This window comes from Candoia aspera, chromosome 7, assembly GCF_035149785.1.
Source record: "Candoia aspera isolate rCanAsp1 chromosome 7, rCanAsp1.hap2, whole genome shotgun sequence".
Taxonomy (NCBI): Eukaryota; Metazoa; Chordata; class Lepidosauria; order Squamata; family Boidae; genus Candoia; species Candoia aspera.
In genome coordinates this window covers 68,627,526-68,640,089 of record NC_086159.1, presented here as the reverse complement: position 1 = coordinate 68,640,089, position 12,564 = coordinate 68,627,526, and the positions used below count along the sequence as shown (strand labels likewise).

Here is a 12,564-nt window from a genome sequence, read left to right as displayed (position 1 = left end):
AAAAGCTTTCTTTGGTAGAAGAATGGTCCAAGCAGAAGAAGAGGAATGCAGCTCTTGTCATAATGTTCTCTTCGTATCTGAGATCCTTGGCATAACTCAGCAGGAGAACCATGAGATCGAAAGGGTTGATATATCCTATAATTTACTCCATTAAATATTATTACATTTACCCATGCTACCTTGACCACAAAGCACCAAGACTTCAAAACTTACCACACTCCAAATTATTACTTTTATTTAATCCTGTTGATAGTGTATATTTATTTGTTGTTTATTGTTAACAGATGCTTTTATACTGCTTCAATCAGCCAGACTCTAAACCTCCCGTAGCAGCAACATAAGACATAATAAAACAATACTCATACAAATTGTAATATTTAATCATTACTAACCATTAAATAATCATAATACTCTAATCATAAAACCATAGTGTTATACATCATCTATTGGTAATTCTAAAAAGCTATTTTAGTGGAGGCATTTATTGTCCTAGCCTGTAGAGAGATTCTATTTCCTTTGGCTTTTCTATCTCATGAATGTCGTTTTGCCATGTATTATTTAAGACTGAAAGGAGAAGGCAACGAAGATAATCAAATCTAGACATATTTGTGTGTGTGTGTGTGTGTGTGTGTATTCTCTGCTGTCCCTTCTGTTGTATAAATTTCATTAACTTCATATGGGAATGCTATCAGTGCCCTATTCATAGGAGAGTAAACAGGCTCATGTTATAGGACCTCCCTAGTTACGGCAAAACCTTTGTTTGGTTCTCACTGCCTGATAAGGAGAATAATCAATGGAACTGCAGTTGACGGAGGGAGCAGTCTCAGAATCTGTTTCATCATGGATGGCTGCATTTTAAGAACGACACAGAATGGGCTCTGCCTTTGCTTCTTTATTTTGGTAATAGAAATATCTGGTAAGAGACTACTTTTATTTATCTCAGACATAACAGACTTGTTCTACTAATGATCTCTCAGGATAGTTTTAATTTTTTGGTAACTGGTACACTGAGTTAGACATAGTCCCCTTGTGGTCCACCACCACCCCACCACCCCTTTGGCTAAATTTATGTATACATTTTAACATTTTACCTAGCTACGCAACTCACATGAGTAACTCTTGCCAGTGTACAGATGAAAATCAAAACAATAACGTAACTTAGAAATAAACCTCCCAAAGAAGAATATAACACATGCCCAAGGCCTAAAAATCAGTCCATTTTCAATCAGTGCAGATAAGATCCCTTACAATTCACCCATATTCTTAATTTTGAAAACAGAGCATACTCAAGATCGATTAACAGGGATGTCATAATTAATTTTCTAATTGTATTAGAAATATATATATATATATAATTGTAATTTTCTATTGTTGTAATGACATATTTCATAGTTTTATTTTTTTCTGTTATATTTTTTCTATTTTTAAGCACCTGTTATGTATTTTTATAACATACGGATCTTTGTATCTTTTTTTTATTTTTCCCTTTTTCTGTCATTATATTAAAAAGCAATAAATGCATGAATAAATAATTGACATTATTAATTGATTTAAGTGATTCTAAATAATATTCACTACACTCTTCTGCTTAAAAACAGGGGATTGCATGAACTGATCCTTAGTCCTACATTTTCAGCACGAATCCCGGCAACAGATAAGTTTCAGTTCGTCCAGCAGAATTCTGCACCAAGGACCACAAACTCTGTTCTGCCTGATTAAACCTAGCTTTAAAGTTTAGCTCTAAACTTCCTTTTATGTTTTGGGCTTGGAATTTGTCAGCTGCAGCTATGGAGAAGGATGGATTGTATTGTTCTCACTGGACATGCCCTTGCTTTTTATCATAAGACTTCAGCTTTATAGACAATCCAACTCCAATAAAGACCACATATGGGCAACGTGAAAACACGGGAAAATCAACATAATGCAGTAAAAACCATCTCACACATCTCTTACTTACTGTTTTTAGAAAGCTAGCAAAAGCATTTCCATTTCAGAAAACTTTTATGGCTAATTGACTGATATCTTGTATTAATTGGCTTTGTACTTGCACCAATCTAATTTTATTTTATTGCCATTGGCTATGGAACTTAACTCTTTATTGCAGTTATAATTCCTTTTAGTGGTTCACTGTAAATTGCTTTAAGAGTTTATTTGGTCAGCTGCCAGCCTGTGCAGCATATAAAATTAAAAGGAAAGAGACCAGCCTTCCTATCTGATGTGAAGCAGATGGGTGGGGCCACCACTTGCAGAATTCCCAACAGAGGGGCCAGGAATTCTGGGAACTGTAGTTCCAATTGTTTGGGTACTGTCATTCCAACTGGGACTGAGAGTCCTAGCCGTTTGGGCTTTATCGCTGTAGCCATGATAGGAAAGACATGCTCTATTCTACAGTATATTATTTGTCTTTACCTCCAGCTAATAATATCCAAATGTAGATTCATAATGTGATTCACTCTCTAGCTCAGTGTTTCTCAGCCTTGACAACTTGGAGACGTGTGGACTTCAACTCCCAGAATTCCCCAGCCAGCCATGCTGGCTGGGGAATTCTGGGAGTTGAAGTCCACACGTCTCCAAGTTGCCAAGGTTGAGAAACACTGCTCTAGCTTGAATATCTGTGTTGATAGTGTCATTAAAATGGTTTGTTACTAGGTGATTTTAGATTCAGCTTTACTGTATAACCTGTAGGTGGAGCCTAAGATTTCTACTAGTCTTCTGTTTTTGTTTAATTAAAAGAAAGTGCTCAGACCAGGAGTATCTTTGTTCCTTCTTTCCTTCCTTCCTTTTCAGATTTTAGGTAGCAAGAAAAAAAATACAAACTAAATGGTAGGAAAATACAGCACAGTTACTAATGGGAGACAGTTGGTACCCCAGCCCTGTAAAATTATCTTAATGAGGCACAGCAGTTACTCAACATAAACTCATATAGATGCAGTCCGATACAATAAAGTTCTCTCCAGCTTTGGGTCTTCTGTTACTTGCATGAAAACCTCCCCATCAGCCCTGGATGAACCATTAAGCAAAATAAGCACATGCTTAGGGCACCAAGGGAAGGGGGCACTGCACAGTTTTTTCCCCTAGCTATCATGCCCTTAACTCTTTCACTGCCACACTCAACTTCTGTCAAAGTTTTTGTAAGTGTCCGTATTTGCTATGTTCAATTTTAATCTGCATTGTTTTAAAAAAAGGGTTTTCTTTGGCATGTAAGTGACTAAAGTTTAAAAATTTGGTTTGAAGGTATCGTCAGATATCACATTTGTTTCCATCTTGTGTCCTGAGAGTTTCACTTCTGTCAAGGGGCACCATTATAGGGCTGTGCTTGGAGCATCAGTTGGCCTTCCTCCAGCCCTGCCCCCCATGAGTTACAAAAGAGTTGCAATAATGGTAATCGTAAAAGTAATTGCCTTAGAGGTAGTCCTCACTTAACTATCACAATTGGGACAGGAATTTTAGTTGCTAAGTGAAGCTATCATTTAGCGAATCCAACCTGATTTTATGACTCTTTTGTGGCGGTCGTTAAGGGAATCACTGTGGTCGTTAAGTGAGTCCCATGCGGTCATTAAGCAAATCACGTGTTTCCCCATTGATTTTGCTTGCCAGAAGCTGGGTAGGAAGGTTGAAAATGGAGAACATGTGACCACAGGACACTGTGACAGTCATAAATGTGAACCGATTGCCAAGCTCCCAAATCATGATAACATGACTGTGGGGATGCTGCAATGGTTGTAAATGTGAGGACCAGTCATAAGTTGTTTTTTCAGTATCGTCATAAGTCTGAACCATCACTAAACAAATGGTTGTTAAGCCAGGACTACCTGTATTATTAATCCAATGCCTTCCAGATACGTTGGCTTGCTAGTCATCCTTTCTTAGGCTGATGGGCACTTTCCAAGATACCTGGACAGCATAAAGTTGGGGAGCTTGAGGTTGATGGAAAAGTCTAATGGATCTAAATGATATCAAATGAGAAAAGGTGGCTCAAGTAAGCTGAATTTTTGGACCATTTATGCCTGGGTATAAGAGTTGTACCTCAGCAGATACCCTTGCACACAGACTAGAAGAGGAAACAGCTGGAGCATTTGTAGGGGGGTAAAAAACATAAAAATAAAATGGTGACTTCAGCTATGCAATCAAAGCCATGTCCCTGTTTGTGCATAAGAAAGGGGCAGGTCTTCAATTACACAATTGCAGCCACCATCTTCTTTTGTCCCACCACCCCGCAGACACCTCTGAAAACACAGTTGTTTCTTCTTAATGGGGAGGTATTGGTATGCAAAGTACACGTGTTGAACAATTTGCACCATGAAATAATGCTTCTCAACAATACCTATTTTATTCTAATCTGCAGGGGGGGGAACCCTCAACTTTTCTGGTTTACCTGCAACAGGCAACGTTACTGAAAATTCTGAATCTGGTACTGTGGTGCATACTTTCCGTGTCAACTTAACAGAAGGTCTTTTGCCAGACATTTCAATACCATATGAGTATCCTTTAATAATCAATTCCAACCCACTCACAAAAGCTTTCAGGATCAACCCCATATCTCCACTTTTATACCAGGTACGTCCTTGCTTAGCTGCAGAAGCAAAGGCTGGTAGCAGGGAACAGATATTCTTGGTTATCCCTTCCAGGGGTGTCCACAGGAGGGTCACAAAAGTCAGGGTGATGGCCCAACCACAAGAATGAAGCTCCAGCCCTTTTTGCATGTGTTGCCCAAGGAACTCATGTAAAAAATGGGTGGGGCTTTGTTCATATGGTTGCAGCCGCCATCTTGATTTTTGTGGACCCCGCCGACAACCTGGATCACGTTAATATTACCGTAATTGCTAGTACTTCAAACACTCAGGTTGTTACTTGAAGAAAATCAAGATTTGGTTTTACCTGAAGCAAAGGCCCCCAAGAGCTCTCTGAAACTAATAACGTTTTGCAGGAACCTATAACTTTAATTTAACCAGGTCACATCTGTGGCTACTAGTGCTTGCAAAACTGTTTGTTAGAAGAGATCACTGAGGACTATCAGATACTTTGAATAAGTAGTGCAGTAGTAAATGCCTCTTTGAGAAAGGGGGTGGTCCTGCTGGCTCTGAAGTTGTGTTTACTGAAATGTGTTGCACTTCATGACTACTGCACTGAATTTAACTTTAGAGCAGTGTTTCTCAACCTTGGCAACTTTAAGATGTGTGGACTTCAACTCCCAGAATTCCCTAGCCAGCCATGGCTGGCTAGGGAATTCTGGGAGTTGAAGTCCACACATCTTAAAGTTGCCAAGGTTGAGAAACATTGCTTTAGAGCCATCTTTGGCTTGCTAGTTTGAGAGTGTAAAAAGAAAACAAGAAGGCATATCTCCATAGCATCTATTCAGGGTTTTCTTTTTTCTTTTCTTTTTTCTGAAGCAACCAAACAAATGTACACAGAACAAACAAGTGGGACGGGCAGGCACTGACAATTTATTTTATTTCCCTTCTGGGTAGAGTGAGGAGATGGTTTCCTCCTGCAGGATCTGCAATAGTTCAGGGGAAAGGACACTGATTGGATTATACTTTCTGCATTCTTTGATTGGTCAGCTGGAAGGTGAGCACTGATTGGCTCCTGGTGTTTCCTGCATGCCTTCAGTATTTCAGGATACAGGTAGTCCTTGACTTACGACCATTCATTTAACAGCCATTTGAAGTTATGATGGCACTAAGAAAAGTAACTGGTGACCGGTGCTTGCACTTACAACCGTCACAGCGTCCCCACAGTCACATAAACAAAGTTTGGGTGCTTGGCAACTGGCAGGTATTTATAACAGTTGCAGCATCCTGAGTTCATGTGATCACCATTTACAACCTTCCCAGGGGGCCTCTGACAAGCAAAGTCAATGGGGGAAGCCATGCTTAACAACTGAATTATTTGCTTAACAACCACTGTGATTTGCTTAACAACTGCATCAAAAAAGGTCATAAATCAAGCACGACTCACTTAATGACCACATTGCTTAGCAATGGAACCGCTGGTCCCAATTGTGATTGTAAGTTGAGGACTACCTGTAATCACACGTTGGCTTCAAAGTACTTTGTAGGCATTGAGAAGCAGAGACAATGGTATTGTGGAAGTGCCCTAATTTAAACAAACTGATTTTAATGCAATCCAATCTGACCCTCATCTGATATTTGCTCATAATTTGTCTTTTTTTTATCATTTCAGGTTGTTACTACAGGAAATCCCATTCTCGATTATGAAACTATGCCCCATGCATTTGAACTGCAGATCCTTGTTGCTGATACCGCTGGGGCAACTGATCTACAGATTCTGACTATCCAAGTGCTTGATGTAAATGAATCCCCAGTGTTTCTAGGCAACTTGGCAACTCAAAGTAAGATGCCAGCTTGGTTTAAAACAAGAGTTTGCCATACTGCTGACAGCTGATTTCCATTCTTTAAAAATAGATTACATATGAAGAAGCACTTCTTTTAAAATTTACCATGGTAGTGTGTAAGAATAAACAATGGCATTATGCAACTTGCATGCTTCCTGATTAGAGGAAAGCAAGCTTGTGTTCACATGAGCAGAAATATGACAGTTACCATGCATTGACATTGGGCAATACAATATTTCTTACTCTGTCAGCTGCTACGGCCATACTTATGGTTAGAAACTAGGTATACTAGATTCATTTTATTTTATTTACAGCATTTATGTACAATAATAACATCACTCTTAAAAACCAAGCATGGAACAGAAATAAAGGAATACCAATTAATTAGAATATACAAAAATAGAAAATAGATACATTAAAACCTTGACAGCTCTAACTCTAAGGGAGTGGTGATATACCAAACAGGTAACCACTTGAGAATACAAAGAATAAACTAGATGGTAAAAAGCCTATACCACTATTTCAATCAAGTTAACTTAAACAATATCTATATGCTACTAAAACTCTTGTGTCTGTTTGATACTTTGTAACCTTTAACTGGGCGAAATGATGCATTATAGGGCAACAGTTTTTGAACCAAGGTACCTCAAATGGACTAACTTACAGAATGCATTCAATAACTGGGACCCATGACTCCTGTGGAATAGAAATTTGGCAAATTTTATAAAACATTTTATGACATAATACAAAATATCATAAAATATTTCCTCTGGTTAACTCCTGATGTTTGACTGTAGTTCAGCATTGGCTACTTTCAAGGCACATACATCTCTCCCTGAATTTTAAAGAACTTTTCCAGTACATTAGAAGCTCTGCCATTGTTGAAGGCATTGGGGAACCTGGTAAGGAAATTTTTCTGAAATGATGACCCAATGGATCACAGGTTGTCTAGTACAACAGAAAAGCCAGAGAGACCTGTTGTAGAGGCCAGACCAGAAGCTAGTCCTCTAATCACAGGAGTAGCCCTGTTCCTCTGAATCAAACAGCCCAGACTAAAAAAAAAAAATTACATCTGAAGAGTAAAGGAAAACCAATTCCAAAAATATGGGACTTGATCCTGAAAGGCCCTCAATCTTGAATTTCCTATCAGAGTAGTGGGAACGGCCAAAAGGATCCAGGAGGCTGAGTAGATTTTGTAGGGATCTTCAGTATCTGCATAACAGTGAAGATAGGTGATAAGATTGATAGATATAAACCAGACTGTCTGAAAAAGCTTCACTGAAAATATAAAACAACAACGTAAAAAAAAAATTGAGATAATGACAATGGGTGTCTGAAATAGCACCACCATGTATTAATTAATTAATTTTATTTTTTTCTCAGTTCTCCAATATTTAGAGTCCTCAAAAGTAGCTTTTTTCTTGAGATGAACTCAACACCAGCCACTTACACTGATATGTCCATATTGTTCTCTTGGCAAAAATACTGAAATTATTTTGCCACAGCTTATTCTGGGATGTTGTTTCAACTTCCCCTCATAGCATGCTACTTTTCAATGTTCTGGTAGTTTTCTATCCAAGTATGAAACAAGTCTGACCCTGTTTAGCTGTTTGAAGATCAGCCAAGGTTGGCTGGGTTGAAAGCAGCGTAGATTGATTGAAAAAGAGAGAAACCCCGCCTTTGGGCTCACAAACCCCCAAACCAAATTGCATAATGGAGGGGAAAAACAAGAGGAGGCAGAAGGGTCCTTCCAGAAAAAAAGGAAGAAGTGAATCACAAGTTGTCACTTTTGCTTCTATAGGATAGTTTTAATCCCTTTAAATTAATGTATACTACTTTTATCTGTACAGCTGTTGTGGTCTACATCTTGGAAAACACACCAGCAGGACCTATTTATCAAATTCATGCAGGGGATCCTGAAAAAAGACCCTCTAGGGAAGTCAAGGTGAGTAGAATTCAACTAATGTTAAAATCCGTGAACACAGTTACCTGCTGAATTCAGTCCTCACAAACATTACTTTAACAAAAGGCTTGTTATTGCACTTGGGTCAACAAAGCCTTTGAACCAATTTGTCAAAGTGATATGAGATCAAAGAGCTGGGGCAATGGAGTGTTTATCCTCCAGTTTTATTTGTTGATTAGATTTTTATCTCACCTCTATTTTTGCTCAACTCAAGGCGGCAAACATATCTAATACTCTGGCCTCATATTTTCCCCACAACAACCCTGTGAGGTGGGTTGGGTGGAGACAGAATGACTGGTCACCCAGCCAGCTTTCATGCCTAAGGAAGGACTAGAATTTATGGCCTCCTGATTTCTAGTCCAGGACTTTAACCACTACACCAAACTGGCTTTAGTGGGAAGAATAGTTGTTGGTTTTACTATGAATACAACCAAGGAGAAGGTCAGTTAAAATAGGTGTGCTGTGTGTGTATGTTTGTGTATGTGTGCTTGTGTACAGTATGTTTAAATATAAATACAATAATATAATATAATAGTATAAAAAGAGACGATCACAATAGAGCAAATCTGTGACTGACCAGCCAGATGAGTAAGACCTGATTTGCAGTTCATATTTTGTCATTGTATTTATTTAATTGTGATGATTTATATAGCCGCCCTCTCAGGGCAACATAGAGGTAAAACAGGAAACAACCAATAACAACCATAAATTAAGAAAACTCATGCCAAAAAATTCTGCCAAGAATCCAACAGACACACAATCACAACAGGCAAGAACGCAAATCCTCCTGACCCAGTGCTTGGGGGAAAAGCCAGGTCCTTAAGGTGTTACAAAAAGTTGGGAGGTCAGTTACCCATTCTAACTTTTAAAAAATATTATTGTTTACTCGTTCATTTGCTTCCGGCTCTTCATGACTTCATGGACCAGCCCACGCCAGAGCTTCCTGTCGGTCGTCAACACCCCCAGCTCCCCCAGGGACGAGTCTGTCACCTCCAGAATGTCATCCATCCATCTTGCCCTTGGTCGGCCCTTCTTCCTTTTGCTGTCCACTCTCCCTAGCATCAGCATCTTCTCATTATGTGTCCTGTCTTCTCATTATGTGGCCAAAGTATTTCAGTTTTGCCTTTAATATCATTCCCGCAAGTGAGCAGTCTGGCTTTATTTCCTGGAGGATGGACTGGTTTGATCTTCTTGCAGTCCAAGGCACTCTCAGAATTTTCCTCCAACACCACAGTTCAAAAGCATCTATCTTCCTTCTCTCAGCCTTCCTTATGGTCCAGCTCTCGCAGCCATATGTTACTACGGGGAACACCATTGCTTTAACTATGCGGACCTTTGTTGTCAGTGTTAACTATTTTGTTGTCAGTGTTAACTATTTTATCGAGATTTGTCATAGCTCTTCTCCCAAGGATTAAGCATCTTCTGATTTCCTGACTGCAGTCAGCATCTGCAATAATCTTTGCACCTAGGAATACAAAGTCTTTCACTGCTTCTACATTTTCTCCCTCTATTTGCCAGTTATCAATCAAGCTGGTTGCCATAATTTTGGTTTTTTTGAGGTTTAGCTGCAAGCCAGCTTTTGCACTTTCTTCTTTCATCTTCATCATAAGGCTCCTCAGTTCCTCTTCGCTTTCAGCCATAAAAGTGGTATCATCTGCATATCTGAGATTGTTAATGTTTCTTCCAGCAATTTTAACTTCAGCCTTGGATTCCTCAAGCCCAGCATGTCGCATGATGTGTTCTGCGTACAAGTTGAATAGGTAGGGTGAGAGTATACAGCCCTGCCGTACTCCTTTCCCAATCTTAAACCAGTCCGTTGTTCCGTGGTCTGTTCTTACTGTTGCTACTTGGTCGTTATACAGATTCTTCAGGAGGCATACAAGATGACTTGGTATCCCCATACCACTAAGAACTTGCCACAATTTGTTATGGTCCACACAGTCAAAGGCTTTAGAATAGTCAATAAAACAGAAATAGATGTTTTTCTGAAACTCCCTGGCTTTTTCCATTATCCAGCAGATATTGGCAATTTGGTCCCTAGTTCCTCTGCCTTTTCTAAACCCAGCTTGTGCATCTGGCAATTCTTGCTCCATGTATTGCTGAAGTCTACCTTGCAGGATCTTGAGCATTACCTTACTGGCATGTGAAATGAGTGCCACTGTTCGATAGTTTGAACATTCTTTAGTGTTTCCTTTTTTTGGTATGGGGATATAAGTTGATTTTTTCCAATCTGATGGCCATTCTTGTGTTTTCCAAATTTGCTGGCATTTAGCATGCATTACCTTGACAGCATCATCTTGCAAGATTTTGAACAGTTCAGCTGGGATGCCATTGTCTTCTGCTGCCTTGTTATTAGCAATGCTTCTTAAGGCCCATTCAACCTCACTCTTCAGGATGTCTGGCTCTAGCTCACTGACCACACCGTCAAAGCTATCCCCGATATTGTTATCCTTCCTATACAGGTCTTCCGTATATTCTTGCCACCTTTTCTTGATCTCTTCTTCTTCTGTTAGGTCCTTGCCATCTTTGTTTTTGATCATACCCGTTTTTGCCTGGAATTTACCTCCAATGTTTCCAATTTTCTGGAAGAGGTCTCTTGTCCTTCCTATTCTCTTGTCTTCTTCCACTTCCGCACATTGCTTGTTTAAAAATAATTCCTTATCTCTTCTGGCTAACCTCTGGAATTTTGCATTTAATTGGGCATATCTCCCCCTATCACTGTTGCCTTTTGCTTTCCTTCTTTCTTGGGCTACTTCTAGTGTCTCAGCAGACAGCCATTTTGCCTTTTTGGTTTTCTCTTTCTTTGGGAGGTATTTTGTTGCCGCCTCCTGAACAATGTTGCGAACTTCTGTCCATAGTTCTTCCGGGACCCTATCTACTAAGTCCAGTCCCTTAAATCTATTCTTCACCTCCACTGCATATTCCTTAGGAATATTAGTGAGCTCATATCTAGCTGATCTGTGGGTCTTCCCTAATCTCTTTAGTCTGATCCTAAATTGTGCAATAAGAAGTTCGTGATCTGAAGTACAGTCAGCTCCAGGTCTTGTTTTTACCGACTGTATAGATGTCCGCCACCTTTGGTTGCAAAGGATGTAGTCAATCTGATTTCGGTGTTGTCCATCTGGGGAAGTCCATGTATAAAGCCATCTCTTAGGTTGTTGGAAGAGAGTGTTTGTTATGCAGAGTGAGTTGTCTTGGCAAAATTCTATCAGCCTATGTGCTGCTTCGTTTTGTTCTTCCAGGCCATGCTTACCTGTAATTCCAGGTGTCATTTGACTGCCCACCTTAGCATTCCAGTCTCCTGTGATCAAAATAACGTCTCTTTTAGGCGTGTTGTCCAGTAGGTGCTGCAGATCCTCATAGAACTGCTCTACTTCAGCTTCTTCAGCATCTGTGGCTGGGGCGTATATTTGGATCACTGTGAAGTTAGATGGCTTGCCCTGAATTCGAATCAAGATAATTCTATCATTTTTTGGATTGTATCCAAGCACTGCTTTAGCCACTTTACTATTAATTATGAAGGCTACTCCATTTCTTGTGTGGTCCTCTTGTCCACAGTAGTAGATCTGGTGGTCATTTGATGTGAAGTGGCCCATTCCAGTCTATTTCAGTTCACTGATGCCCAAAATGTCTATCTTTAATCTTGACATCTCACCAATAACCACATCCAATTTTCCCTGGCTCATAGATCTTACATTCCAGGTTCCAATGGTGTGTTGATCCTTAGAACATCGGATTCGCCGTTCACCACCAGCACTGTCGGCCGCTAGCCATCCTTTTGGCTTTGAGCTAGCTGCGTCATCACGTCTGGGGCTAGTTGAACTCATCCTCTGTTCCTCCCCAGTAGCATTTTGACCATCTTCTGACCTGGGAGTCTCATCTTCCGATGGTATACCAACATATCTCTGGTTGTACTGATCCATTTAGTTTTCACGGCAAGAATATTGGGGTGGGTTGCCATTACCTTCCCCAGGGATCGCATTTAGTCTGACCTCTCTGTCATGACCTTCCCGTCTTGGGTGGCCCTTCATGGTTTAGCTCATGGCATCATTGAGGTGAGCTCCAGCACCACAACAAGGTAACGATCCTTTGCTGAAGTTCAAAAAAATATATATATATATATATTGTATATTTACCAAACATCTTGTTCCTGATCTATCTGGTCATCTATGAGATACGGTATTCTGTCTAAATAGAGAGAACCTTATTAATATAAAAAGAGAACTTTATTAATATAAAAAGAGAC

At 39.7% G+C, this 12,564-nt stretch overlaps 1 protein-coding gene across 1 annotated transcript in view; it reads left to right on the top strand.

Moving 5' to 3' along the window:
* The window catches only part of CDHR3 (cadherin related family member 3), a 37,392-nt gene that overhangs the window by 1,635 nt on the left and 23,193 nt on the right, over window positions 1-12,564 (top strand). The window contains 4 exon segments of the mRNA XM_063309359.1: window positions 783-916; window positions 4,346-4,557; window positions 6,184-6,352; window positions 8,206-8,300. Of these exon segments, the coding sequence (XP_063165429.1) occupies window positions 783-916; window positions 4,346-4,557; window positions 6,184-6,352; window positions 8,206-8,300 (610 nt within the window).